General features: G+C 45.5%; 2 protein-coding genes across 3 annotated transcripts; one reads left to right on the plus strand and one right to left on the minus strand.

The window, feature by feature from the left end:
* Window positions 1-48: 48 nt before the first annotated feature.
* LOC125551677 (noroxomaritidine synthase-like) lies at window positions 49-2,197 on the plus strand. Its single transcript, XM_048714959.1, has one exon. It carries the CDS (start codon window positions 302-304, stop codon window positions 1,865-1,867), a length of 1,566 nt encoding a protein of 521 aa, XP_048570916.1. The 5' UTR covers window positions 49-301; the 3' UTR covers window positions 1,868-2,197.
* A 135-nt stretch (window positions 2,198-2,332) lies between these two features.
* LOC125551683 (60S ribosomal protein L18a-like protein) lies at window positions 2,333-5,310 on the minus strand. Of its 2 annotated transcripts, XM_048714980.1 has the most exons (6): window positions 5,100-5,310; window positions 4,849-4,931; window positions 3,608-3,741; window positions 3,251-3,383; window positions 3,069-3,186; window positions 2,333-2,762 (listed from the first exon to the last, which is right to left on the minus strand). In XM_048714980.1, exons 3-6 carry the CDS (start codon window positions 3,615-3,617, stop codon window positions 2,670-2,672), a joined length of 354 nt encoding a protein of 117 aa, XP_048570937.1. In that variant the 5' UTR covers window positions 3,618-3,741; window positions 4,849-4,931; window positions 5,100-5,310; the 3' UTR covers window positions 2,333-2,669. The 2 variants fall into 2 exon arrangements, with proteins under 2 accessions (XP_048570937.1, XP_048570928.1); XM_048714971.1 differs by lacking the exon at window positions 4,849-4,931 and having other exon boundaries at window positions 5,100-5,309.
* Window positions 5,311-27,675: the final 22,365 nt, after the last annotated feature.

Raw genomic sequence — 27,675 nt, forward strand, 5'->3', positions numbered from 1 at the left:
TTGGAGCGCAGAGAAAAAACAGTCGCCCGTCGGATCAGCAGAGCAACAAGTCGATCCGTGCAGCGGCGGTGTGCCGACCCAAGCCGCAGGCGGACGATTTCTATCACGAACTCAGCATGAACCATTTACCGTCCGCACTAGCACTCTCCATCTCACATCAGCCGAAATCCCCGGCCCACACAATCGTTGTGAATCTCACCACTCCCACAGGGAACTAACAAGTGCCAGTTACTACCGATCATCAGTATCAGTACATTAACAGTCGGCGTGCAAAGCACACTCCATTCGGCAGCGAGCGCAAATGGCCACCATGGGCGCCTTCCGGACCTTCCTCCTCTCCTACCCGGAGATCCTCCTGGCCGCGCTCTGCTTCCTCTCCCTGGCCGCCCTCCGCCTCGCTCTGCGGTGCCGCGGCAGCAGCGTGCCGCTGCGATGGCCGGTCGTCGGCATGCTCCCGTTCGTGCTCAGCAACCTCGGCCACCTCCTGGACGCCGCCACCGCCGCGCTCAGGGACTCGGGATGCATGTTCGTGTTCCGCGGGCCGTGGCTCGTCGGCGGCGACTTCCTCGTCACGTGCGACCCGGCCGCCGCGCACCACTGCCTCGCGGCCAACTTCGACTGCTACGACAAGGGCCACGACTTCGCCGAGATGTTCGACGTCGCCGGCAACGGGCTGCTAAATGCGGACGCCGTGTCCTGGGCGCGGCAGCGGCAGGTCGTCGCCACCGTCTTCGCCGCCCCCGTGTTCCGCTCCTTTGTCATATCCACCGTCGCGCGGCAGACGGCGCGGCTCCTGGTGCCGTTCCTGGACCACGCCGCCGAAGCCGGACGCGCCGTCGAGCTCGAGGACGTGTTCATGCGCTTCTCGCTGGACGTCTCCTACGCCGTGGTGTTCGCCGCCGACCTCGACTCGCTGTCCGTCTCCGCGGCCGACGCCCCGTACCCGCCCTTCGGCCAGGCGACCAGGATCGCCGGGGAGGCCGTCATGTTCCGGCACGTCGTGCCGGCTCGCTGGTGGAAGCTGCTGAGGTGGCTCAACGTCGGCATCGAGAGGAGGTTCGCCGAAGCCAAGGCGGTGCTCGACGAGTTCGTCTACCTCGAGATCGCGAAACGCAAGGCAGAACCGCTCCCCCGAGGAGAAGGACAAGGCGGCGACCTGCTGTCCATGTACATGGCGTGGCCCAGGGACCCCGCCATGACCGACCGGCAGAGGGACGGGTTCCTCCGCGACGCCGCCGTCGGCTACATGATCGCGGCCAAGGACCTCGTCGCGTCCGCGCTCACCTGGCTCTTCTACATGCTCTGCACGCACCCGCACGTGGAGGACAAGGTCCTCGCCGAGCTCGAGTCGCTGCGCGCCAACGCCGCGTGCTGCGGCGGCAAACCGGTCGTGTTCGACTCCGACACGCTCCGGTCGGCGACCTACCTCCACGCGGCGGTGCTGGAGGCACTGCGCTTGCACCCGCCCGCGCCGTTCGAGGAGAAGGAGGCGCGCGCCGACGACGTGCTGCCGGACGGCACGAGGGTGACCAAGGGCACCAGGATCCTCTTCTGCATCTACGCCATGGGCAGAGTGGAGGGGATATGGGGCGACGACTGCCGGGAGTACCGGCCGGAGCGGTGGCTGTCCGGCAGCGGCCGGATCCGGCACCAGCCGAGCTACAAGTTCGCAGCCTTCAACTGCGGGCCCAGGAGTTGCCTGGGCAAGGACCTGGGGCTCACCAACCTCAAGATCGCCGCCGCAGCCATCATATATAACTTCCGGGTGGAGCTCGTCGACGGCCATGTGGTGGAGCCCAGCGACTCGGTGGTGCTCCACACCAAGAACGGCCTCATGGTTAAGGTCAAGAGAAGGGAGGCGGCTTGATGAAGATAATGAATTCAGGCTTTTCGTTGCATATTCTGATATTCATATACACATGTCATACAAATACTTATGACAGTGTCATCTATGTTTGTCGATCTGGATTTATCATAATTTCAAACGGTATTGTAAAAACCTAATATTGAAAACTACAATATATTAACCTATTGGTGCAAGATACTGCAGTTTTTATATATCAAAGTATTTTGAAGTATCAACAATACAGAAGACCTGTTTGGCTAGCATTGTGCGTAACTTAACGTAGAAATTGCTGGCTAGTTGTTAACTGTTGAAGACATGCGCCTTCTTGAAGCTAAAATTGATGATGGAGGCTAGATTTTATTCAATCATACAGTATGCATTACATGTATATAGTTTGGTTTTTATATATCAGACATCAATACATAAAAACACTATTTCAGTAATCAGCAATACTATATACATAGTTCACATAGACAGCATGATATAAGTAAAACATAATATATTTCGGTGGTAGCTGATATATTACTCAGCTCGCGCATAATAATCTTCTGATTGCGCCTGAAAGAATAAATTCCAATTGGTTGCCAGTACAAAAAATGTTATGCAACAGGTTCATCTGCCAGCACAAAATTGTACAGTAATGTACACTCGAGCAAATGACGGACATGCTGACATGCTATCACGCGAAGGGCAATCCTTCGATTTCTCCCGGGGATTTAAGCAATTGATTAACAAAGGAACCTAAAGAGTATTTCTGTCAAGTACTTCATTCCTCAAGGATATGCATTGAATATCTTGCAGCTAGCTACTGTACATTCTTCAGTCAGCTACCACAGCTATTCAAGAATCGTTTGTGTGCACACATTACCAGTAAAACAGAAAGGATAATGATAGTCGCTGCTGTAAACATGATTGCCTGCACACACCAAACCAGAGGAAACATAAGAAAGAAAACTCAATTGCTAACAGTGTACAAGAAAACAAATGAAAAAACTGGAGAAGCACATTGATGAGTTTGTATATTAGATTTACAATGCCCGTACATAACAAGGAAGTAAAGAAGGCCATGCAGGCAATTCAACCATGAATTATGATAATGTGCACCGATGAATGATTGACTAACTTGTTAAACAGGCAAAAAGAATTATTGCTTTTGTATGTCATATACTAAATCTAACAGGACATGATATGCTCCACACGTGTATGACGAATAAAAACTAACCAGAAGAGCAGAAGCGGCAAGCCCAGGCCGTTCTCGAGGATCACGGTTGTAGTACTTGCAGCAATAAAGAAGAGCTGCTATGTACCAAATTAACGGGCACAGGAAACCTAAAAGAAAACTGCAATAATTTTAATACAGTAAACAATAACTGAATGAAAGAATGAAGGAGTAGACTGCCTCACCAACACCATCCAATTCCACAACCAAAGAAGGGAAGGCGTCTTTCGAACATTGCCAACCTTGGATTTTCTTCATCGCCAAGTAGTGTGTACTTGCCGAGGCACACTTGGCAACTGCAATATTCGTTTGAGCTTCCTATGGAACACAAAACAGTGAATTTAGTTAAACTAAGATAAATACTTCTCCAAGAGATATGTACTTATAAACACTCTTGACGTTTTAAAAAAAACTTACAAACATTCTTCATTATATATGTCTTTTACAGATCAACGATCATGCTTTTAATAAGATGAGAGTGTTTTGCAACCAATATCTGACAGGCATCTCACACAAAGTAAGTGCATAAGCAGATTCAGTACCTCCCCTCATAATACTACAGTTGTTTGGTCAAGGAACCAGCAGGAAGAAACATGGAGCTTTTCAGCATTTCAGGACTCCTTGCTGTAATGGCTAATGTAAACTATGATCTAAGAGCTATCATCACATCAAGCAGCTGCACAAACGAAATGTGAGTAATTAGCACAAACATTAAGCAGGTGCACAGAAACATGAGAAAATGGCAGGAAAATCATGTGGCATCTAATCTAGTTATGTAGAATAAAGTGTATTCGATACAAATAGCAGTTTTAGATAGTGCACTAGAGATGATGATTCTGTACAAATGTTGCAATTCAGAAATATATCGAGTGCAATTGAACTAGCTATTCATTCATTACATAAATGCGATGAGCAATTCCCACAACGAATGGGAAGTACACAGCTCACTGACGCAACAATTCTTTTCAGACCTCATCAAGAAAATATAGCAGGGTAGAACTGTATCCAAATGATATAGGCTTGTGCGGTTCACAGCCTTGGAGTGATTAAGTTTGTCAAACATTTTTGCCTAACTTGTCTCAGAGAAAAACAAGACACGTCACAAGTGAGTTTCTGAGATTGCCTAAGCTAATCTTGACAACTCAACAAACCTTTGGGCACGCATAAACTGTGGCAATGAAGCAAATTTTACTGACTTGATCAAACTTGCCTAAGAGAATTGTGACAAACTCAAAGTTTGCGCCTCATGGACAACAGCTTTGACTTTTCCTGTAGATGATGATAGTTTTAGTGCTACTATTGGAAGCACTTTCATATGAAGTGGGTTCAACTGAAAGAAGCAGAGGGGGGAGATGGGGTTAGATGGTGTACTGGCACACACACTCATAAATTGTCAAGGCCAATGTGGTTTTACTAAAGAACTTGATGGAAACAAGCTCACACCTCAAAACCCAACGGGAAAGATTGTGGACGAGGCGGAGGCAACAGGAACGCGGTGCATGGCAAATTTTAAACCTCATGGAGATCCACTTTGACTTGTCCCTGATAAGCCGACAGACTAATTTTTACCCTGAGGCCTGTAGGTGACAGCTAAGGTGCTAATATTAGAAACACTTTCATCTGAACTGGATTCAACTAGAGAAAAATGCAGTGTCAGGAGGAAGGTCTTGTGTCCTGCATTGCGCATTACACCAAATAGGGGTTGAACTGTTGAAGCAAGCCAAGGAAAGCTCTTTGAACACAAAGATCCGGAAATCCAACACACAGCTTGAGTCTGTAATACCATCGAACGGGTTGTGTTCCTCCCACAGCCACAGGGTCAACGCCCTGCTTGAAATCGCCGACGAGCGATGTCAAGATCCGGTCCTAGTACATTCCAGAAATTCCACAAGCTACCACATTATGATCCGACATAGTACGTATAATCAGGGTACCAAGCAAGAAACCAAGAACCGAGCTGAGATCTGCAGAAGCAGGATACGCACACCTCGGCAAGGGGGGCGTCAAACAGCGAAACGGAAGCTGCAAACTTACATGACCGAATCTAATCTCCTGCGAGGAAAGTCCATGTAATTCTGCGGCGGATGTGCCTTTCAGCTTCCGCGGGTGGTCCTTTGCTGAGATGCGAAAAATTGGAAGAAGGAGGAGGGCGGAGAAGGCGTGGGCGTGAGCGGCTTCTGCCTTTTGGTATCCGTCCCGTTTGGGTGATTGCTTGCCCTTTCCAAGTGGCTCTCCCCCTCCTTTTCTTGATATTCCCGAGTGGATTTTGGCTGCTATTGCAGATGTGACACGTTGGATACTTGCTGGTATAGGCTCCGGAGGGCCAAAGAAGTGGTGTTCGCTACCTACCCCTCTCTCGGTCTAATTGATACTCCCTCCGTTTCAAAATAGGTGACTCAACTTTGTACTAATCATTTATTTTGAAACAGAGGGAGTAGAATTTGACTCCTAAAAATATCTACAGCCAGACTTTACAAATCCGGCTCCTCATGTCGTGCAATTCTGACAGTAAGAAGAGGGGGGACATAGGAGAAGGCAAGGCCCTAGCTGCGACGAGGTTGTGCACGCAAGATTTACGAGTTCAAACCCTTCTCGGAGGAAGTAATAGCCCTACGTCTCGGTGCCCGGAGGCTTTGTCGACTGGATTATGCGTGAGAGTTATAGGGGGTGCGAACCCTTGTGCCAGAGGAGAGGAGTGGCTTATATAAAGTGCGCCAGACCCCTCCAGCCCTCAGTTACACAGGATTCAATGTACGTTAAGGCAGGGGTGTTACTGGTAACGCTAGCTATGGATGACTATAAATGATCTTTAAGACTACGAAGTGAACGCCTGACCGTTGCCATTCTGGGGTGACCTTAGACTTTTTGTACTTCGAGTGATTCTTCGTGTGGTCGAGTGACTCTATCTTGGTCGAGTGGAATTGGGGTATCCGAATGGGATAGCTGGTCGAGTGGCTTGCACTTTAACTTGGTTTCAGTCGGTATCTTCTGTTGTACTTCAAATGACTTTGACTTTAGGGCAGTGTCCTTGGGTAGGTAGTCTAGGTCAGGCCTATAACCCTACCCTAAGTACATGGCATCGTCATTAGCCCCCGAATGGATTGAGGTTCGAGTGAAGTAAGGTTGGAGTTGTTTCTGATTCGATTCTATGCTTCGGAGGCATATCATCGGAGCCTGGAAATCGTACTAGAACTTTAACCTTGCATCAGTCGCCTTGATCGATTTTGTGGTCGTCGAGTGAATTACGTCGTGAATCTTCGAGTGAATTAGAGCGTGAAATCTTTGACGTGATTGGTTGCTCTGCGGTTCCCGGATCTCATGGGATTCGAAATTTTAGAAAACCGCGCGGGACAGAGCGTGGCGTCATAAGCAAAACAGATAGACAGAGGCTCCTTGATTTCCGCGCCGTTTTTTCGCCACGTATCGGGCGAGCGTCTGCTGCGGCATGCGATAAGATCGTCTGGGCCCACCGGTCAACCACTCGGAAGCAGCACCATAAAGAGCGCTCGGGCCGATGCAATGCACAATGCACCTCATTCGGTCCTCTTCTCCCCTGCCTCTCCACCGCGCATCTCTCTGCTCTCGTCGCCTCCGCCCAGTCCGCGATCACTTCGTCGCCATGGGGAAGGACAAGACAGCGGCCCTGGAGCACGCGAAGAAGGTATCGACGACGGCGAAAGGCAAGAAGACGGCTCGGGGGTCGTCGTCGCGGTCCGGTCTGCCACTTGGTTGGATCCAGGGGGACTGGATCTGCTCCACCGTCGTCTAGGAAGACTTGGAGAGGCTCGCCGAGGATGGTATGATTGCTGAAAAATCTTGGAGGTTGCCGGAGGGGGAATCCGAGCCCCAGCCGCGCGAGGGTGAGCATGTCCTCCTCACCACCCATGTCGATCGAGGTTTTTATCTTCCTCAGCATCCGTTCTTTTGGGGTTTCTTGAACCTTTACAGTGCCCAGATTCACCATTTCCCCCCAACACAGTCACATACCTTGCTGCGTACATCTCTTTGTGCGAAAACTTTCTGGGTTGCCAACCACACCGGGGTCTCTTCAAACACATCTACACTTGCCGTTCCCAAACGGTGAAGAAAGCAAATCCGACTAACGAAAAGACGCACGTGATCCAGATGTGCGGGGCTTTAGGGATTCAAACTAGGGGTAGAAGCATTTTTCCTTCCATGACCCTTCCAGAGTCAGTCCGAGGATGGCAGTCAACCTGGTTCTTTCTTGGCTACATTGTAGAGGTGATATGCCCCATTGTGGAACACCTTCGTGATGATGAAGGGCCCTTCCCAGGCCGGAGCAAGCTTGTGAGGCCGTTTCTGGTGCACTCGGAGCACAAGGTCTCCTTCCTGAAATGCTCAGCCCCTGACATTTCGGACATGGAATCGACGCAGGTCTTGTTGATAAATGGTCGACCGGATCAGAGCCATCTCTCGCTCCTCTTCTAAGAGGTCAAATGCGTCCTAATACGTCTCCAATGTATCTATAATTTTTTATTGTTCCATCTTGTTTTATTATCAATCTTGGATGTTTTATAATCATTTTATATCCATTTTTGGTTCTAACCTATTAACATAGTGCCCAATGCCGGTTCATGTTTTTTCCATGTTTTTTACATCGCAGGAAATCAATATCAAACGGAGTCCAAATGGCACGAAACTTTACGATGATTTTTATGGGCCAAAAGGAAGCAGATGGGCCCTGGTTGCACCTGGGGGGGGTGCCCCGAGGGGGGCACAACCCATCAGGGCGCGCCAGGAGGCCCTGGCGCGCCCCGGTGGGTTGTGCCCACCTCGGGTGCCCCCGGACCGCCTCTTTGCTCTATAAATACCCAAATATTCCCAAAACCCCAGGGGAGTCGATGAAATATTCATCCAGTCGCCGCAGAGTCCAGAATCACTAGATCAGATCTAAACACCATCACGGAGGGGTTCACCACTTCCATTTGTGCCTCTCTGATGATGCGTGAGTAGTTCTTTGTAGACCTTCGGGTCCGTAGTTAGTAGCTAGATGGCTTCATCTCTCTCTCTTGATCCTCAATACAATGGTCTCTTGGAGATCCATATGATGTAACTCTTTTGCGGTGTGTTTGTTGGGATCGATGAACTTCGAGTTTATGATCAGATCTATGTTTTTATATCAATGAAAATATTTGAGTTTCTTTGATCTCTTTTATGTGTGATCTCTTATAGCCTCGTATTTCTTCTCCGATATTTGGATTTTGTCTAGCCAACTCGATCTATTTATCTTGCAATGGGAAGAGGTGCCCGGTAGTGGGTTCGATCTTACGGTGCTTGATCCCCGTGACAGAAAGGGAACCGACACGTATGTATCGTTGCTACTAAGGATAAAAAGACGAGATCTATATCTACCGCCATATAGATAAACGGATCTTTTCTACATCATGTCATCGTTCTTATTGCACTACTCCGTTTTTCCATGAACTTAATACACTAGATGCATGTTGGATAGCGGTCGATGTGTGGAGTAATAGTAGTAGATGCAGGCAGGAGTCGGTCTACTAATCTTGGACGTGATGCCTATGTAATGATCATTGCCTGGATATCGTCATAATTATTTGAAGTTCTATCAATTGCCCAACAATAATTTGTTTACCCACCCTTTGCTATTTTTCTCGAGAGAAGCCACTAGTGAAACCTACGGCCCCCGGGTCTTATTTCTCATATATTTGCCTTTGCGATCTAATTTTTCCTTGCTTTTATTTTCAGATCTATTAAACCAAAAATACAAAAATACTTTGCTTCACTTTATTTTATTTACGATCTATTTATCTAATCTATTACAACCTTTTTACCGTCACACACCAATTTCTCGCGCCGTTACCCGAAAGGGATTGACAACCCCTTTAACACGTCGGGTTGCGAGGTGTTGTTATTTGTGTGTAGGAGCTGTTTACATTGTGTTGCTTGGTTCTCCTACTGGTTCAATAACCTTGGTTTCATAACTGAGGGAAATACCTATATACCTATCGCCGATGTGCTGCATCATCCCTCCCTCTCCGGGGAAATACCGATGTAGTTCCAGCTGCCATCAAGGAGAATTTATGAAGCCGTTGCCGGGGAGGATCTTCAACATAACCAGGTTCCTAATCACAAATCTCATCTCCTCGCAATTTACATTATTTTCCATTTGCCTCTCGTTTTCCTCTCCCCCACTTCACAAAAATTTGTCGTTTTATTCGCCTCTCTTTTTCCATTCGCAGTTTTCTTGTCGGATCTGTTTTTGAGTGCAATCTTGTTGTGTGGTCATCATGACTCAAGAGAACACCAAGGTATGTGATTTCTCAAATACCAACAACAATGATTTTATTAGCACTCCGCTTGCTCCTCCCGCCACTAGTGCGGAGATTTGTGATATTAATACTGCTTTGTTGAATCTTGTTATGAAAGACCAATTTTCCGGTACTCCTAATGAGGATGCCGTGTCCCATATTAATACCTTCGTGGAATTATGAGATATGGAAAAGAAAAATATGTGGACAATGATGTGGTCAATATGAAATTATTTCCGTTCTCTTTGCGTGATTCTGCAAAAAATTGGTTCTCTTCTTTGCCTCGCAATAGTATCGATTCTTGGAATAAGTGGAAGATGCTTTTATCACTAATTATTTTCCTCCCGCAAAAATCATTTCCCTTAGAACCCAGATCATGAATTTCAAGCAACTTGAACATGAGCTTGTTGCACAATCTTGGGAAATGATGAAAATGATGCTAAGGAATTGCCCAACTCATGGGTTAAATCTTTGGATGATCATACAAAATTTTTATGCGGGATTGAATTTTGTTTCACGTAATCTTTTAGATTCTTCCACGGGTGGTACTTTTATGGAAATTACTTTGGGTGAAGCCACCAAATTTCTTGATAATATTATGGCAAATTATTCTCAATGGCATACCGAAAGAGCTCCTACTAGTAAAAAAGTTAATTCGGTTGATGAAATTTCTTCTTTGAGTGATAAAGTTGATGCTCTTATGAAATTGGTTTCTAATAAAAGTTCTCCTATTGATTTAAATGGTATGCATTTGTCTACTTTGATTGAGCATATGCCATTGATGTGAATTTTATTTCTCGCAATAATTTCAACAACAATGCTTATAGAGGAAATTTTAATCCTAGACCTTTTCCTAGTAATTCCTCTAACAATTATGATAATTCCTATGGAAATCAATCTTGAGAATAATATTAAAGAATTTATCAATACACAAAAAAGTTTCAACACGTCCATAGAAGAAAAGTTGAATAAGATTGATGATTTGTCTAGAAGCGTTGGTGGAATTGCTCATGATGTGGAAAATCTCAAGATGGAAATTATTGTGCCTAAAGTAGATGAATCAATTAAAGATATTTATATTTATATCAATGAAATTAAGAAAAGAACTGCTATGCTTAGAGCTAAAATAGAATTTTTAGAAAAAAGCTTTTTCTAGTGATTATTCTTGCAAAAGTGATGAAGATCTTAAAATGATTGGTGTTTCTTCTATTGATTCCTTGTTTAGTAAAGTTAAGAATGATGAAAAAGGGACTGGAGAAGAGTCAAGTTTAGGTAGAAGGCATCCCAATATTTCGGAGGGTGAAAATCTTGTTGAGAAAATTGATGAAAGTGGGTTTGGAGAGGTCAAAACTTTAGCTAGTGATGCACCCACTATTATGGATTACAAAGACTTTAATTATGATAGTTTCTCTTTAATTGATTGTATTTCTTTGTTGAAATCCATATAAATTCACCCCATGCTTATGAGCAAAATAAAGCTTTTACTAAACATATTGTTGATGCTATGATGAAAGCTTTTGAAGAAAAATTGAAATTAGAAGTTTCAATTCCTAGAAAATTGTATGATGAGTGGGAACCTACTATCAAAGTCAAGATTAAAAATTATGAGTGTTTTGCTTTGTGTGACTTGGGTGCTAGTGTTTCCACAATTCCGAAATCTTTATATGATGTGCTTGGTCTTACCAATCTTGAAGAATGTTCCTTGAATTTGCACTTGGCGGATTCTACTATTAAAAATCCTATGGAAGGATTAATGATGTTATTATTCTTGCAAATAGGAATTATGTGCCCATAGATTTTATTGTTCTTGATATTGATTGCAATCCGTCTTGTCCAATTATTCTTGGTAGACCGTTTTTACGCACTATCGGTGCCATGATTGATATGAAAGAAGGCAATATTAAGTTCCAATTTCCTTTGAGGAAGGGTACGAAACACTTTACTAGAACTAGAATTAAGCCACCCTATGAATAAATCATGAGGGCATATTATGGATCTCGAACCAAAGATGACAAAACTTAGATCCTTGCTTTATGCCTAGCTAAGGGCGTAAAACTATAGCGCTTGTTGGGAGGCAACCCAATGAATAAATTTATTTTTGCTTTTTTTCCTATTCTTATGTGTTAGCACAATTATGCTACTATTATGATTGTGTTTTGTATGTTTTAATTAGTGTTTTTGCCAAGTAAAGCCTTTAGGATCTTCTTGGGCAATAGTTGTTTGATCTTGCTGAAAAAAGAAACAGAAAGTTTACACTCACGAAATTAATTTTCATTTTTTACGAGAGAGTGATAAAATACCCATTACAACTGTAGTAGATGAATATGCAAATTTCTCAGGTCGTCCTATTTTTTCAAAGTTTTTGGAGTTACAGAAGTATTCGAAATAGTCAGATTACTACAGGCTGTTCTGTTTTGACAGATTCTGTTTTCTTTGTGTTGTGTGCTTATTTTGATGGCTCTATAGTTTTCTTTGATGAGTTTTTGCCATAGAAAAGTTGGAATACAGTAGATATAATACAAAAACAAAATATGAATTGGTTTGATACAACACTTATAGTAGTGGTTTATTATTCTTATACTAACGGATCTCACAAAGGCTTTGTTGAGTTTTGTGAGATTGAACTTTTCAAGTTTTGGGTTATCTTACGATGGATGAAGGAAGGATGTAAGAGCCTAAGCTTGGGGATGCCCCGGCATCCCAAGCTATTATCCAAGAATGAGCAACCAACTAAGCTTGGGGATGCCCCCGAGTGGCATCCTCGCTTTCTTCCAACAACTATCTGTATTTTACTCGAGGCTATATTTTTATTCGTCACATGATATGTGTTTTGCTTGGAGCGTCTTGTATGATATGTGTCTTTGCTTGTTTTATTTTGTGTTTTAATTTATCAATCCTTGCTGGACACACCTATTTGAGAGAGCCAAAATTATGTCATGACTTGTTAGAATTGCTCTCTATGCTTCACTTAAATCTTTTATGAGCTAGGACTTGCTCTAGTGCTTCACTTATATCTTTTTGAGCACAGTGTGCTTTGTTATTTCTGAAGAAATGCTCTCTTGCTTCACTTAGATTTGTTTGAGAGTTAGTAAAATTTTGAAGAAATTCTCTATTGCTTCACTTAAATTATTTTAAGAGAAAGAAAATTTGTTATGCTCATGATCTTCACTTATATTTGGTTGAGCTTATGAAAAGCAACACATGAAAATTAGTGCCAAAGTGATAGATATCCAAGAAGGATAAAGAAAAAGAAAATGTCATGAAGATCATTGGACCAAATAAACTTGATTCTTAGTAATAGTTTTGAGATATGATGATGTGATATCTGAGTTATATTGATGAGTAATTGTGCTCTAGTAAGAATATGGGTGTTAAGGTTTGTGATTCCCTATGCATGCACGAAAGTCAATAATCATGCAATGAAAATTATATCCTACTTGTGGTGCATTATTCGGTGTTAATTATGCTTAATGCTTGCTTATGAGTTTATTCATTTCTTGGTTGGTCGTTTCCCAATCTTTTGCTAGTCTTCATTTTGCACTAAGTATGACCTCTACTCGTGCATCCAAAATCCTTTAAACCAGTTTTGCCACATGAGTCCACTATATCTACCTATATGCGGTATTCTTTTTCCGTTCTAAGCAAATTTGCATGCGCCATCTCTAATTTTGAAAATAAACTTCTTTTTTGTGTGTTTGTTTCGCTTGCAGAGCGGTGAGGGGTGGCTAATATTTTCCATGCTAGATGTGTTATTCTCAAGATGAGTGTTTATTCACTTGTCATTGCACGAGAGTAAGGCAAAGGTATTAGGGATGCCCGGTCCTGAAATGCAAAAAAGAAATGAATTTACTTTATGTTATCAAATAATAAATTTCTTGGAAAGTGTTGGTATGGAGGGCACCCGTGGATACGGTTAGCCATGAAAAGTAAAAGTTATAGTGGAAAAAGGAATAAACTTTATTTTCCGTTTGGGACCGCCTATGATATATCTATGCATGGAAAGTATTGGGAACTCTAAGTCATTTTCGTTGGTGGGATGGATACACCTCCCAAAATGTTTTTATGTCTAAGTTTTTCGCTTTGAGCTCTGGCACCTCTACAAATCCCTACTTCCCTCTGTGAAGGGTCTTTATTTTACTTTATGCAATTTTTTTTTGAAATTCGAGTCTCCATCTTCTCTTATAAAAAGCACCAACTAGGAGGCAATATGATCGTGCTCAAGTATTGGGTGTAGTTAATATTCGAGTGTGTTTCATGAATGGATCAATGTTTGAGCATGATGGGCTAGGGATAACTTATTTTAGCATTGATATTTTGAAAGACATGGTTGCTAGTTGATATGCTTGAGTATCTAAATTATTATGTCAAAACTAGACTATTGCTTTGAATCACATAAAAGACCAAATGTAGATGCTATAAAGAAAAGAATATGATATGACTTGATGAACAACACTCCACATTAAAAATTCCGTTTTTATCACTTACCTACTCGAGGACAAGTAGGAGTTAAGCTTGGGGACGCTGATACGTCTCCAACGTATCTATTATTTTTTATTGTTCCATGCTATTTTATTATCAATCTTGGATGTTTTATAATAATTTTATAGTCATTTTATATCATTTTTTGGTACTAACCTATTAACATAGTGCCCAGTGCCAGTTCCTGTTTTTTCCATGTTTTTTACATCACAGGAAATCAATATCAAACGGAGTCCAAATGGCACGAAACTTTACGATGATTTTATGGGCCAAAAGGAAGCAGATGGGCCCTGGTTGCACCTGGGGGTGCCCCGAGGGGGGCACAACCCACCAGGGCGCGCCAGGAGGCCCTGGCGCGCCCCGGTGGGTTGTGCCCACCTCGGGTGCCCCTGGACCGCCTCTTTGCTCTATAAATACCCAAATATTCCCAAACCCCTAGGGGAGTTGACGAAATATTCATCCAGCCACCGTAGAGTCCAGAATCACCGGATCCAATCTAAACACCATCACGGAGGGGTTCACCACTTCCATTGGTGCCTCTCTGATGATGCGTGAGTAGTTCTTTGTAGACCTTTGGCTCCGTAGTTAGTAGCTAGATGGCTTCATCTCTCTCTCTTGATTCTCAATACAATGGTCTCTTGGAGATCCATATGATTTAACTCTGGCGGTGTGTTTGTTGGGATCGATGAACTTCGAGTTTATGATCAAATCTATGTTTTTATATCCATGAAAGTATTTGAGTTTCTTGGATCTCTTTTATGCATGACCTCTTAAAGCCTCGTATTTCTTCTCCGATATTTGGGTTTTTTCTGGCCAACTCGGTCTATTTATCTTGCAATGGGAAGAGGTGCCCGGTAGTGGGTTCGATCTTACGGTGCTTGATCCTAGTGACAGAAAGGGAACCGACACGTATGTATCGTTGCTACTAAGGATAAAAAGACGAGATATATATCTACCGCCATATAGATAAATGGATCTTGTCTACATCATGTCATCGTTCTTATTGCATTACCCCATTTTTCCATGAACTTAATACACTATATGCATGTTGGATAGCGGTCGATGTGTGGAGTAATAGTAGTAGATGCAGGCAGGAGTCGGTCTACTAATCTTGGACGTGATGCCTTTGTAATGATCATTGCCTGGATATCGTCATAATTATTTGAAGTTCTATCAATTGCTGAACAGTAATTTGTTTACCCACCGTTTGCTATTTTTCTCGAGAGAAGCCACTAGTGAAACCTACGGCCCCCGGGTCTTATTTCTCATATATTTGCCTTTGCGATCTAATTTTTCCTTGCTTTTATTTTCTGATCTATTAAACCAAAAAATACAAAAATAATTTTTTTCACTTTATTTTATTTACGATCTATTTATCCAATCTATTACAACCTTTTTACCGTCACACACCAATTTCTGGCGTCATTTCCCGAAAGGGATTGACAACCCCTTTAACACATCGAGTTGCGAGGTGTTGTTATTTGTGTGCAGGAGTTGTTTACGTTGTGTTGCTTGGTTCTCCTACTGGTTCGATAACCTTGGTTTCATAACTGAGGGAAATACCTACCGCCGCTGTGCTGCATCATCCCTCCCTCTCCGGGGAAATACCGACGTAGTTCCAGCTGCCATCGAGGAGAATTTCTGGCACCGTTGCCTGGGAGGATCTTCAACATAACCAGGTTCCTAATCACAAATCTCATCTCCTCACAATTTACATTATTTTCCATTTGCCTCTCGTTTTCCTCTCCCCCACTTCACAAAAAATTGCCGTTTTATTCGCCTCTCTTTTTCCGTTCGCCATTTTCTTATCGGATCAGTTTTTGAGTGCAATCTTGTTGTGTGGTCATCATGACTCAAGATAACACCAAGTTATGTGATTTCTTAAATACCAACAATAATGGGGCGGAAATTGAGGATGGATCTGTATCTGGCGGTGAGACGGCCATCTATTCTGATGGTGAGTCGTCCACAGGCGAGACCAACTCATTGTATCAACTTCAAGATGGTCGGCCTGGGGGCTATTCCGATGGTGACAGTATTCCGGACCCATGCGAGCCGCCGAACAGAGTTGCAATTTTCATGGCTGGTACACAACCTATGCTTGGTTCATCAACCGCCGCGGCCATGACCTCTAGCTCAATGGCTGTGGCAGCGGCTGATGCTGGTGGATCTGCGCGCCCAACGGCTCAAGTTCTCACCGAGTTGTTAGAGGCACTGGCAACTTTGATGGGGGTGGAGGTAACCCCGGACAACCAAGATCAGCACAAGGTGGATGTGGCTAAGTTGCGAGATGAGATAGCTCAAGCTAGGGAAGACTTGGCGGCTGAGAACACCAGGATGGCTGCAGAACGGGCCGTTTTGGATGCACAGGAACAACGAATCCAAGCCGATTCCTTCCAGCTCACGTTGGATTAGAATGCTTCAAATGAGGCCATGAGAAGGAGACACCGGAGTCATCTACCCTTGGTTTATGATCCAGGAAACCTCTTTAACACGCCTGGAGCAGGGACCAGTGATCAACTGGTGGAAAACCAGACGGTAGAAGTGCCTGGAGCTGGAGCTCCGGTTCAGCCGCGCACGATGGATTCTCCGCGCATGAACAATATTCCGCCTCAACATGTTTCGACACCACCAGCTCATTATTTTAACCCTTTGGACAATATGATTGCTGCGGCATCACGATTGGCAGCTCTACTAGTTGAAGGCAAGTCCCTAGCAGCAGCAGAGACACGGCGGGTCAGGGAACTTCTTTAGACGGTAGTGGATCAGCAGGCGGCTTATTCTTACAGTCGCGAGCGGATCCACTCAACCCCTCGGCCAAGCCGGAGTTACAGCACGCACATTGACGAACCAGCGGTCTCAAGCAGTGAACAATGTCGTAACCCGGCGCGCGGTGGTGCCAGTGCTCAGACCCTGGTGGATCATGGCAGGGCACGTCGGGAGGCCGAGCTGGCGGCTCAGTAAGCAGCTCACCAACAGTCTCCGATTTACCCGACAACTTCAGTAGAAACATGAGTGACCTCTAAGACCTTGGGTGTGCCCTGTTTAGTGCCGGCTCTACGTAACGAGCGTTTGCCCAAGGATTTCAAGGGTCCTCGCAAGGTGCCTAATTACACAGCAGACCAACCTCCTGAGGCTTGGGTTGAAAGTTTTGAGATGGCCATGGAGATGCTGGATGTTAGTGAGGCTGCGTGTGCTAAGTATTTCACCATGATGTTAGAAGGGCCGGCTCGTACTTGTTTGAAGGGGCTGCCCGCCAATTCCATTAGGTCGTGGGCGGAGCTGAAGGCCCGTTTTATTCAAAATTTCAAAGATACGTGCAAGCAGCCTATGTCAGTTGTGGATTTGGTTTCTTGTGTCCAAGGTAAAGGAGAGTCAACCACCAACTGGGTGTGCCGGGTCTCAACTATCATACACTCATCAGATAATATCAACGTCGGCTCAGTGGTTTTAATGTTGGAGAAAAATTGCCGTTTCCTCCCTCTTAAACAGAAGCTTGGGCGACTTAAGCGCCATTGCAGTGACATGGGGGAGCTCATGGCAGCCCTTGTCAAGTATGCCGACTCTGATAGTACCAAGGACCCCGAGTCTGATGACGAAAGGATGGGCAAGGGAAAGAAGAGTAGCGGCATGAAGGGACAACAGTAGAACTCGGTCAGTCAGGGTGGTAACGGTAAGCGCATAGCTGATGGAAATTTAGACTTCGTGGCCAACACTGGTGCGTGGAATAATAACCAGCGTCGCAAGGGGAGGCCGGCTCATGCTGGAGGGGGAAAACTCGACCTCAAGGCAATAATGAATTAGCCGTGTCCGAGGCACGGAACACAAGAGAGGCCATTTGCCCATTTGTGGAAGGATTGTTTTATTATGAAAGAGTTCAAGAATTCCCATCTTTTTTAGAATAACCATGGCCCTAATGGTAGTTCAGGATCCGGCTCTCATGGTCCAGGTCATGGAGGTGGCGGTTCAAATTCCGGTTTTCAAGGCCAAGGCAATCAGGGCGGTTACAATCAACAAAATAATTAGGGGAATCGGCAGCAGTCTAGTTATTAGAGTAACCCGAAGCAATTGAATAGTGGGCAGTATCACGTCTTCACCACGAGTTTATGTAAACGGGATCAGAAGCTCCATAGAAGGGCAGTAAACGTCGTTGAGTCGGCGGTACCCCGTTACTTGCGATGGTCTGAACACCCTATTCTCTAGAGTCGTGAGGATCACCCGCCCCGGGTTGATAATCTAGGTCACTTGGCGCTGGTGGTGGCACCTCGGGTTGGAGGATACAAGTTCACTAAAGTGCTCATGGATGGAGGTAGCAACATCAATATCCTTTACTATGAAACTTTCCGTCGCATGGGATTGACCGAAAAAAATCTTAAGCCATCAAACACTGTTTTTCACGGTGTGGTGCCTGGTAAGTCGGCATATCTAGTAGGTAAGATATCTTTGGAGGTTGCCTTTGGGGATGAGCATGATTCTAGGTCTGAGATGCTGACATTCGAAGTGGTTAAAATTAAGAGCCCTTATCATGCTCTGTTTGGACGGCCGGCTTACGCTAAATTCATGGCAAGGCCTTGTTATGTTTACTTACAGCTTAAGATGCCGGGTAACAAAGGCACTATCACAGTGCATGGAAGTCGCATGGTGGCCTTGGAGTGTGAAGAAGGTGATGCCGCTTATGCTGAATCTGTCTGCGCAACAGAAGAGTTGAAATTTTACAAGGACAATGTTGACCCGGCGGATATGACATCTTTGAAGAAGCCAACCACAGAGCATGATCCCTTGTTGACGTTTAAGTCGACAGATGACACTAAGCTAGTTGACTTTGTTCCTGGCGACTCATCTAAGCAGTTCAGCATCAGTGCTAATCTGGATCCGAAATAGGAAAGCACGCTCATTGAGTTCATCTGTGAGAACCGGGACATCTTTGCATGGAAGCCTTCAGATATGCCAGGTGTCCCGAGGGAACTCGCTGAGCACACTCTCAATATTGATCCAAAGTTTAAACCGGTCAAGCAATTCCTTCGCCATTTCAATGAAGAGAGGCGTAAGGCTATTGGTGAGGAGGTAGTCCGGCTCTTGGCGGGTGGGTTCATTGTTGAAGTTTTTCATCCTGAATGGTTGGCTAACTCGGTGCTGGTGCTTAAGAAAAATGGCACCTGACGCATGTGCGTGGATATACGGACTTAAACAAGGCTTGTCCGGCCGATCCCTTTGCTCGCCCCCGTATTGATCAGATTATTGATGCTACGGCGGGTTGTGAGCGTTTGAGTTTTTTGGATGCTTATTCTGGTTATCGTCAGATCAAGATGGCAGTTAAGGACCAGGAGAAAACAGCTTTCATTACTCCCTTTGGAGCCTTCTGTTACGTGTCTATGCCTTTTGGGCTCAAGAGCGCCCAGGAGACTTACCAGCGATGCCAGAATTGTCTTCATGATCAAATTGGGCGCAATGTTCATGCCTACGTGGATGATATTGTGGTAAAATCCAGGAAGAAGGAAACCTTGATATATGATTTGAAGGAGACCTTTGATAATCTCCAGGTCTACAAGATGATGTTTAACCCGGCCAAGTGTGTCTTTGGTGTGCCAGCAGGCAAGCTCTTGGGTTTTCTTGTCTCAGAACGAGGTATTGAAACTAACCCGGAGAAGATAAAGGCTATCACCTCCCTGGCTAAGCCGGCGTGTATCAATGATGTTCAACGTTTGGCGGGTCATATTGCAGCTTTAAGCCGGTTCATAAGCCGGTTGGGTGAGAAGGCCATCCCTCTTTATCAGATGATGAAGAAGACAGATCATTTTGTTTGGAGTGATGCTGCTGATCAAGCGTTTTGAGGCCTTGAAGTAACAGTTGGCTGAGCTGCCAGTTCTTGCTGCTCCCATTGATAAGGAGCCTTTATTGTTATATGTGGCTGCGAATAGCCGAGCCGTCAGTGTAGCCATTGTGGTGGAAAGGAAGGAATCAGGCAAGGAGCATCCGGTTTAGCGACCGGTTTACTATATCAGTGAGGTGCTTATTGAGTCCAAGCAGAGGTATCCACATTGGCAGAAGCTTGTATGGGGTGTTCATAGCTAGCCGGAAGCTCAAGCAGTACTTTCTGGGTCATCCCATCACTTTGGTTTGTTCTGCTCCTCTAGGGGATATTATTCAAAATAGAGAAGCCACAGGTCGGGTAGCCAAGTGGGCCATTGAGCTTGGACCCCATGGTTTGAAGTATATGCCTCGCACAACCATCAAGTCTCAAGAACTTGTGGATTTTATCAATGATTGGACAGAGTTGCAGATGCATGAGGAGAAGCCGGATAGCACATATTGGACTATTCACTTTGATGGATCTATGCAGTTGGAGGGCTCGAGGGCTAGAGTTGTCTTGACTTCCCCACGAGGTGATAAATTTTTCTTACGTTCTCCGGTTGATGTTCCCTTGTACTAACAATGCAGCTGAGTATGAGGCCTTGCTTCACGGTCTTCGGATGGCCAAAGAGATGAACTTAAGCCGGGTGAGGTGTTTTGGCGACTCAGATCTGGTGGCTCAGCAAGTTTCTGGTACTTGGGATTCTAAGGATCCACTCGTGGGGCTTATCGCTGAGAGGTTGATGCTACGCTGGCCATTTCAAAGGTTATCAAGTCGATCATGTTGATCACAGGAAAAATGAGGCGGCTGATGCTTTGAGCCAGTTAGGGTCCCAGCGTAAGCCGGTGCCACCTAACACTTTCCTGGATATTCTGCATAACCCGTCAGTCAAATTTCCTACAGAGGAAGATTTAGCTATCCCTGACCCGGAAGCACAACTGGTGGCGGCTCTTCATGTTATTCCTGATTGGACAGTTCCATACTTGGCTTATATGACCCGGGGCAAGTTACCTGAGGATGAAACTTTGGCCGGGCAAATAACCCGGCGGTCTAAGTCAATGACCATTTCAATGGAGAGTTGCATCATCGCAGTGTCACAGGGGTGTTTCAACGTTGTGTGTCTCCTGAAGAAGGCTGTGAGATTCTGTGAGAGATTCATGAAGGAGATTGTGGTCATCATGCCGGTTCTAAGTCTCTTGTAGCCAGGGCTTTCCTTCATGGTTTTTATTGGCTGACGGCTCATGCTGATGCTGAGGATTTAGTTAGTAAATGTGATGGTTGTCAGAAGTTCTCACGACGAGCTCATGTGCTGGCTCAAGAATTGAGGATGATTCCAATTGCTTGGCCATTTGCAACCTAGGGGCTTGATATGGTTGGGCCTTTCAAAAGGTCCAAGGATAAAAAGACCCACTTTTGGTGGCGGTTGACAAATTTACAAAGTGGGTTGAAGCAGAGCCGGTTAGTAAGTGTGACGCAGCGACGACGGTTCAATTCATCAAAAAGGTGATCTTCCGGTTTGGTTTTCCCCATAGCATCATAACTGATAATGGCACTAATCTGTCCAAGGGTGCTATGAAAGAGTTTTGTTAGTGAGAGCATATTCGACTTGACGTATCATCAGTGGCTCACCCCCAGTCCAATGGTCAAGCTGAAGTAGCCAATCAAGAGATTCTGCGAGGCATCAAGCCCCGGCTTATGATCCCTTTGCAAAGGACGTCGGGTTGTTGGTTTACCCTCAGTGTTATGGAGTATCAATACTACCCCCAACCGATCTACGGGTTACACACCTTTCTTCATGGTTTACAGAGCAGAGGTGGTTCTCCCTAGTGACATCCATCACGATTCGCCCCGTGTGGCGGCCTATGTTGAAGCTGATAGTGAAGAAGCACGTCAGGATGCACTTGACCTGTTGGACAAGGAGCGTGACCTTGCGACGGCTCGTTCGGCGATTTACCAGCAAGATCTGTGATGTTATCACAGCCGCCGGGTTAAAACCAGAACCTTTCAAGAAGGCGACTTGGTGCTCCAGCTTATCCAGGATCAGACTGATATGCATAAATTATCCCCACCTTGGGAAGGGCCCTTTGTGGTCAGTAAGAATCTGAATAATGGGTCATACTATCTTATCAATGTTCGAGACCACAAGGACTCACGCACATCGAAGGAGGAGACTCGTCGGCCGTGGAATATCGCTCATCTTCGGCCTTACTATACTTGAGCCACCGGCTCTTGTTATGCACATATTTTGATGATGTATATATTACAAGGAAAATAATAAAGCCGACATCCCTGATAATTCAGGGCCTCTGTCGTTTCATTTCTTCAAAATTGAGTCTTTATTGTCATTTCATACGATCATTTAAGAGGCTTGATGCCCAAGTTATAGGGACCAAAGAGAGTTTGATGCATAGCACAACTCAAACATAGGTACCCGTTGAGCACAGCTCAGAAACATATCACTTGGGGGCTTCCTGTTCAATGAGCATATCACTCGGCTATATTCACCCTTTTGATTGGCCTGGACGCCAGGTGTATTCACTCTCCAAATATGTGGGATTATTTTTACCTAAAGTTGACACTATTCCAAACCCACTTTCAAAATTATTGCAAATATCATAGTCATCATGAGGCTTAAATAAATTTTCAAGATCATAAGAAGAATTACCCCAATCATGATCATTGCAAAAAATAGTGGACATAGCAAAATTAGCATCCCCAAGCTTGGGGTTTTGCATATTATTAGCACAATTGATATTGATAGAATTTATAGTAAAATCATTGCAATCATTCTTTTCATTCAAGGAGCTATCATGAACCACTTCATAAATTTCTTCATCACAATTTTCAGATTCACGAATCTCAAGCAAAACTTCATAAAAATAATCTAGTGCACTCAAATCACTAGCAATTGGTTCATCATAATTGGATCTCTTGAAAAGATTAGCAAGTGGATGAGGATCCATATCAATAGATTTTTAGGAAGCGAAGATGCAAGCAAATAGAAGACACATGGCAACACAAGCAAATATAGCAAACAAGAGATCGAACGAGAAAAAAGGCGAACGAAAAAGAAGGCGAATAAAATGGCAAATTTTTGTGAGGTGGGGGAGAGGAAAACGAGAGGCAAATGGCAAATAATGTAAATCGCAAGGAGATGAGATTTGTGATTAGGAACCTGGTTATGTTGAAGATCCTCCCTGGCAACGGCGCAGAAATTCTCCTTGATGGCAGCTAGAACTACGTCGGTATTTCGTCGGAGAAGGAGGGATGATGTAGCACAGCGATGGTAGAGTATTTTCCTTAGTTATGAAACCAAGGTATCGAACCAGTAGGAGAACCAAGCAACACAACGTAAACATCCCCTGGACACAAATAACAACACCTCGCAACCCGACGAGCTAAAGGGGTTGTCAATCCCTTTCAGGTAACGGCGCCAGAAATTGGCGTGTGATGAGAGAAAGTTGTGGTAGATTGAAATAATAGATCACATATAAAATAAACTGCAGCAAAGTATTTTTGTGTTTTTGGTTTAATAGGTTTGAAAATAAAAGCAAGGAAAAACTAGATCGCAAGGCAAATATATGAGAAATAAGACCCGGGGGCCGTAGGTTTCACTAGTGGCTTCTCTCGAGAAAAATAGCAAACAGTGGGTAAACAAATTACTGTTGGGAAATTGATAGAACTTCAAGTAATTATGACGATATCGAGGCAATGATCATTACATAGGCATCACGTCCAAAATTAGTAGACCGACTCATGCCTGCATCTACTACTATTACTCCACACATCGACCGCTATCCAGCATGCATCTAGTGTATTAAGTTCATGAAAAACGGAGTAATGCAATAAGAACGGTAACATGATGTAGACAAGATCCGTTTATCTATGTGGCGGTAGATATAGATCTTGTCTTTTTATCTTTAGTAGCAACGGTACATACGTATCGGTTCCATTTCTGTCACTGGGATCAAGCACCGTAAGATCGAACCCACTACCGGGCACCTCTTCCCATTGCAAGATAAATAGATTGAGTTGGCCAAACAAAACCAAAATATCGGAGAAGAAATATGAGGCTATAAGATATCATGCATAAAAGAGATCAAAGAAACTCAAATACTTTCATGGATATAAAAACATAGATCTGATCATAAACTCAAAGTTCATCGATCCCAACAAACACATCGCAAAAGAGTTACATCATATGGATCTCCAAGAGACCATTGTATTGAGGATCAAGAGAGAGAGATGAAGCCTTCTAGCTACTAACTACGGACCCGAAGGTCTACAAGGAACTACTCACGCATCATCGGAGAGGCACCAATGGAAGTGGTGAACCCCTGTGTGATGGTGTTTAGATTGGATCTGGTGTTTCTGGACTCTACGGCGGCTGGATGAATATTTCGTCGACTCCCCTAGGGTTCTGGTATTTTTGGGTTATTTATAGAGCAAAGACGCGGTCCGAGGGGCACTCGAGGTGGGCACAACCCACCAGGGCGCGTCTGGGCTTCCTGGCGCGCCCTGGTGGGTTGTGCGCCCCTCAGGGCACCTCTAGGTGCAACCAGGGCCTATTGCCTTCCTTCTGGCCCATAAAAAAATCTTCATAAAGTTTCGTGGCATTTGTACTCCGTTTGATATTGATTTTTTGCGATGTAAAAAAACATGGAAAAAACAAAAACTGGCACTTGGCACTATGTCAATAGGTTAGTACCAAAAAATGATATAAAATTATTATAAAACATCCAAGATTGATAGTAAAACAACATGGAACAATCAAAAATTATAGATACGTTGGAGACGTATCACTATGGTGCGCGCCCCCCTTGGCCGTCCTCTTCCTCCCTGTCGGTGTTAAAACCGGCAGATCTCGGGTAGGGGGTCCCGAACTGTGTGTCTAAGGATCGATGGTAACAGGAGATAGGGGACACGATGTTTACCCAGGTTCGGACCCTCTTGATGGAGGTAATACCCTACTTCCTGCTTGATTGACTTTGATGAGTATAGGGGTTACAAGAGTTGATCTACCATGAGATCGTAATGGCTAAACCCTAGATGTCTAGCCTATATGATTATGACTGTGTTTGCCTCTACGGACTAGACCCTCCGGTTTATATAGATACCGGAGGGGACTAGGGTTTGTATAGAGTCGGTTTACAGAGAAATGAATCTTCATATCCGCACGCTAAGCTTACCTTCCACATCAAGGAGAGTCCCATCCGGACATGGGGAAGGTCTTTCGTCTTGTATATCCATGGCCGGACGGCACATTAGTCCGGCCCGTATCAAATTGCCCGGACGCCCGAGGACCCCATAATCCCGGACTCCCTCAGTAGCCCCTGAACCAGTCTTCAATGACTATGTGTTCGGCGCGCAGATTGTCTTCGGCATTGCAAGGCGGGTTCCTCCTCCAAATACTTCAAAGCAGTTGATCGTCAGTACTATATCTGGCTCTATACAACAACCATACCTCTGAATCACAAGGGCAGAATGCAGATAAGTTTTTTCTTCTGAAGATTTCACCGGTGAGACATTACGTCCGGCCATTTTATTATTTCAAACTGTTTTCGGCCTCCCATTTCACGTTTCATGACGCAACCACTGACGACACGTCTTGTCAAAGCAGAGATCGTGCCCCCTTATTATGGGATTCTCATCAATACGGGTTTGGGAAACCCAACCGTGCCGTTTTGCATGACCCCTTGGAAATAGGTGAGCTTTAAGGCTCGTGGGGGACGCATGATATTCGCTGCCTTTATAAGGAGATAAGATTCCCCCTTTTTACCCCACGCCTTCCCCTTCCTCAGCCCACCCTCCCTCAAGCTCTAGCGCCCAAGCTCCAATCCTCTCCGTTCCCAGAAAGTACTCCCGCCATGTTCGGATCCGGAGCGCAGGGCAAGTGGATGGCTTCCTCCGACACGGAGAAAAATATCAAGGAACTCCGGGAAGCGGGGTATCTGGCCAAGGAGATCGCCCACCAGCTCCCAGCCAAAAAACAGATCATCCCCACTCCAAAGCCTGGCGAGAGGGTAGTGTTTATCCCTCATTTTCTTCTCGGACTAGGGTTTCCCCTTCATCCATCGGCAACCTCATGTTTTACTACGGGCTAGATTTCCATGATCTAGCCCCAAATTCTTTCCTCAACATTTCAGCGTTTATCATCGATTGCGAGGCATTCCTCCACATTTCCCCCCACTTCGGCCTATAGCTCAAGGTCTTCAATGTGAAGCCGAAAGTGGTAGATGGCCAGCACGCGGATTGAGGTGGCGCCATGGTGAGCAAACTGCCCAACGTCACTTGGCCTCAGGGCACCTTCATGGAAACCGTGAAGGGATGGCAGCATGGGTGGTTCTATGTCACAAAGCCCCGTGACTCCACATGGGCTACTCCTGCGGAGTTCACGTCCGGACCCCCAATGCGGCCGGCATCCTGGCTCAACAAGGGCCTAGACTGGGCGTCGTCTGATGAGGTAACGGTGCTGAAGAAGTGAATCAAGAGCATGGTAAATAAAAATACCAACCTCGCCAGTGTGATCCAGGTGATGCTCTTCCACCGGATTCTCCCCTGTTAGGCGCGTCAAGAGCCCATGTGGAAGTTCAACCCGACCGGTCCCCGGACCCTACATCAGTTCTTCGGCACGAAGCACGAAGACATGTGGAAGCTGCTCTTCAAGACCCAGAAGTCATGGCTAGAGACAACCGATGACCTCGGCTACGACAGCACCCATGCTGCGGCCCCCGTAAGTTCTTTGATAACCTTACTTTGCAAATCCAAGGAGAGCACTAAACCCTCCATTTACTTTTGCAGGGCTGGACGAAGAAAGCGGACCGGATTCACTGTCCAGCTCCGCTGCCCGAAGACCCAGCTATTCCTCTATTGACGAGGATGCTGGTCCCGGCGCCGTACCAAGCGTCAGAAAAGAAAGCCAAGGAGAAGGGCAAGGAGGCCAAGAGTGGTCTCCGCCGTAAGGGTGCTTCAGACGTAGTGTCCGAGGACACCGTAACCCTCTCCCCCCCCCGATGAAGAGGAAGAGGAGGAGGAAGAGAACAACTCCCCCCTAAGGGGGAGAAGAAGAAAAGGGCAGCCTCCGCCGATCTAGAGGTGGAGGCGTCCAAGAATGGGAGGAAGTCCCTTACAGATGAATCCGAATCAGCCGCCAACGAGTGGTGCCCCAGGCCGAAGTCCCTGGCCGGGTCGTAAGTACTCAAAGGTATATATATGTCCTGCTTTTCTGGCTTATAGTTGTAATGCATTTAAATTGTATGCTGCAGTCCGGTTAAGGTCCTCCCCCAGCGATCCTCCTCTTCCGGGAATTCGCTGGGTCTGAACATGATGGAGAGCGAATCGCCTCCACTAGCTTCCTCACCCACTGCCATGGATAGCACCGAGATGTCATCCCAAAGTCCCCTTCCGGGACAGGGAGAGGTGCCGGAGGCTGCCAAGACAGTGCCGAAGGGTGACACTTCGGCTGTCGAGAACATGGGGGAACCGACCCCCATGGAGACTGGAGACGGGGGCCATGTCCAGTTTGGCCCCCAACCAAATGTCATTCCGGAAACCCACTTGGTTCCGGAAACAGATGAGCAACCCTCTTCGCGAGAAGGGGGAGCGCCTACTACACCAGCGAGCTCTGTCAATGCGGAGGCGCCGGACACTTTGGTGAGAGCGCTTCAGAGCGCCACCATTATGGAAGAACATCATACCCTTATGGGTATGGTGATTGAAAAGGTTCAGTCCACGAAAAGCGGACTGAGCGAGGCCTACACTAGCCTTTTAAGAGGCTTTGAGGTATGTGCTTTACATAATCTTTTAGCTGTACAAAAAGAATGCCTGTGTATAGATAGTGGCCCCTGAGACTCTGTTCGGTGTTCGGAAAGAAAAACTGAACAAAGGATCTAATAACTCATGCAGGAGACTAACGCACATATCTGTTTGTACAAACAGGCTGCGAAACAGGCGTCAGCTGCCCATGCCGCCGAAGCATCCGAGCTAA

This window comes from Triticum urartu, chromosome 1, assembly GCF_003073215.2.
Source record: "Triticum urartu cultivar G1812 chromosome 1, Tu2.1, whole genome shotgun sequence".
Classification (NCBI taxonomy): Eukaryota; Viridiplantae; Streptophyta; class Magnoliopsida; order Poales; family Poaceae; genus Triticum; species Triticum urartu.

Bases quoted from the DNA above. Each gene is read 5' to 3' on its own strand.
- LOC125551683 (XM_048714980.1), bottom strand. The intron at 3,187-3,250 runs GTGAGGCAGTCT...AAATTATTGCAG, and splicing joins TGTGGAATTGGATGGTGTTG to TTTTCTTTTAGGTTTCCTGT. The intron at 2,763-3,068 runs GTTAGTTTTTAT...TGGTGTGTGCAG, and splicing joins TTGCCGCTTCTGCTCTTCTG to GCAATCATGTTTACAGCAGC.
- LOC125551677 (XM_048714959.1), top strand. From the start codon at position 302: ATGGCCACCATGGGCGCCTTCCGGACCTTCCTCCTCTCCTACCCGGAG.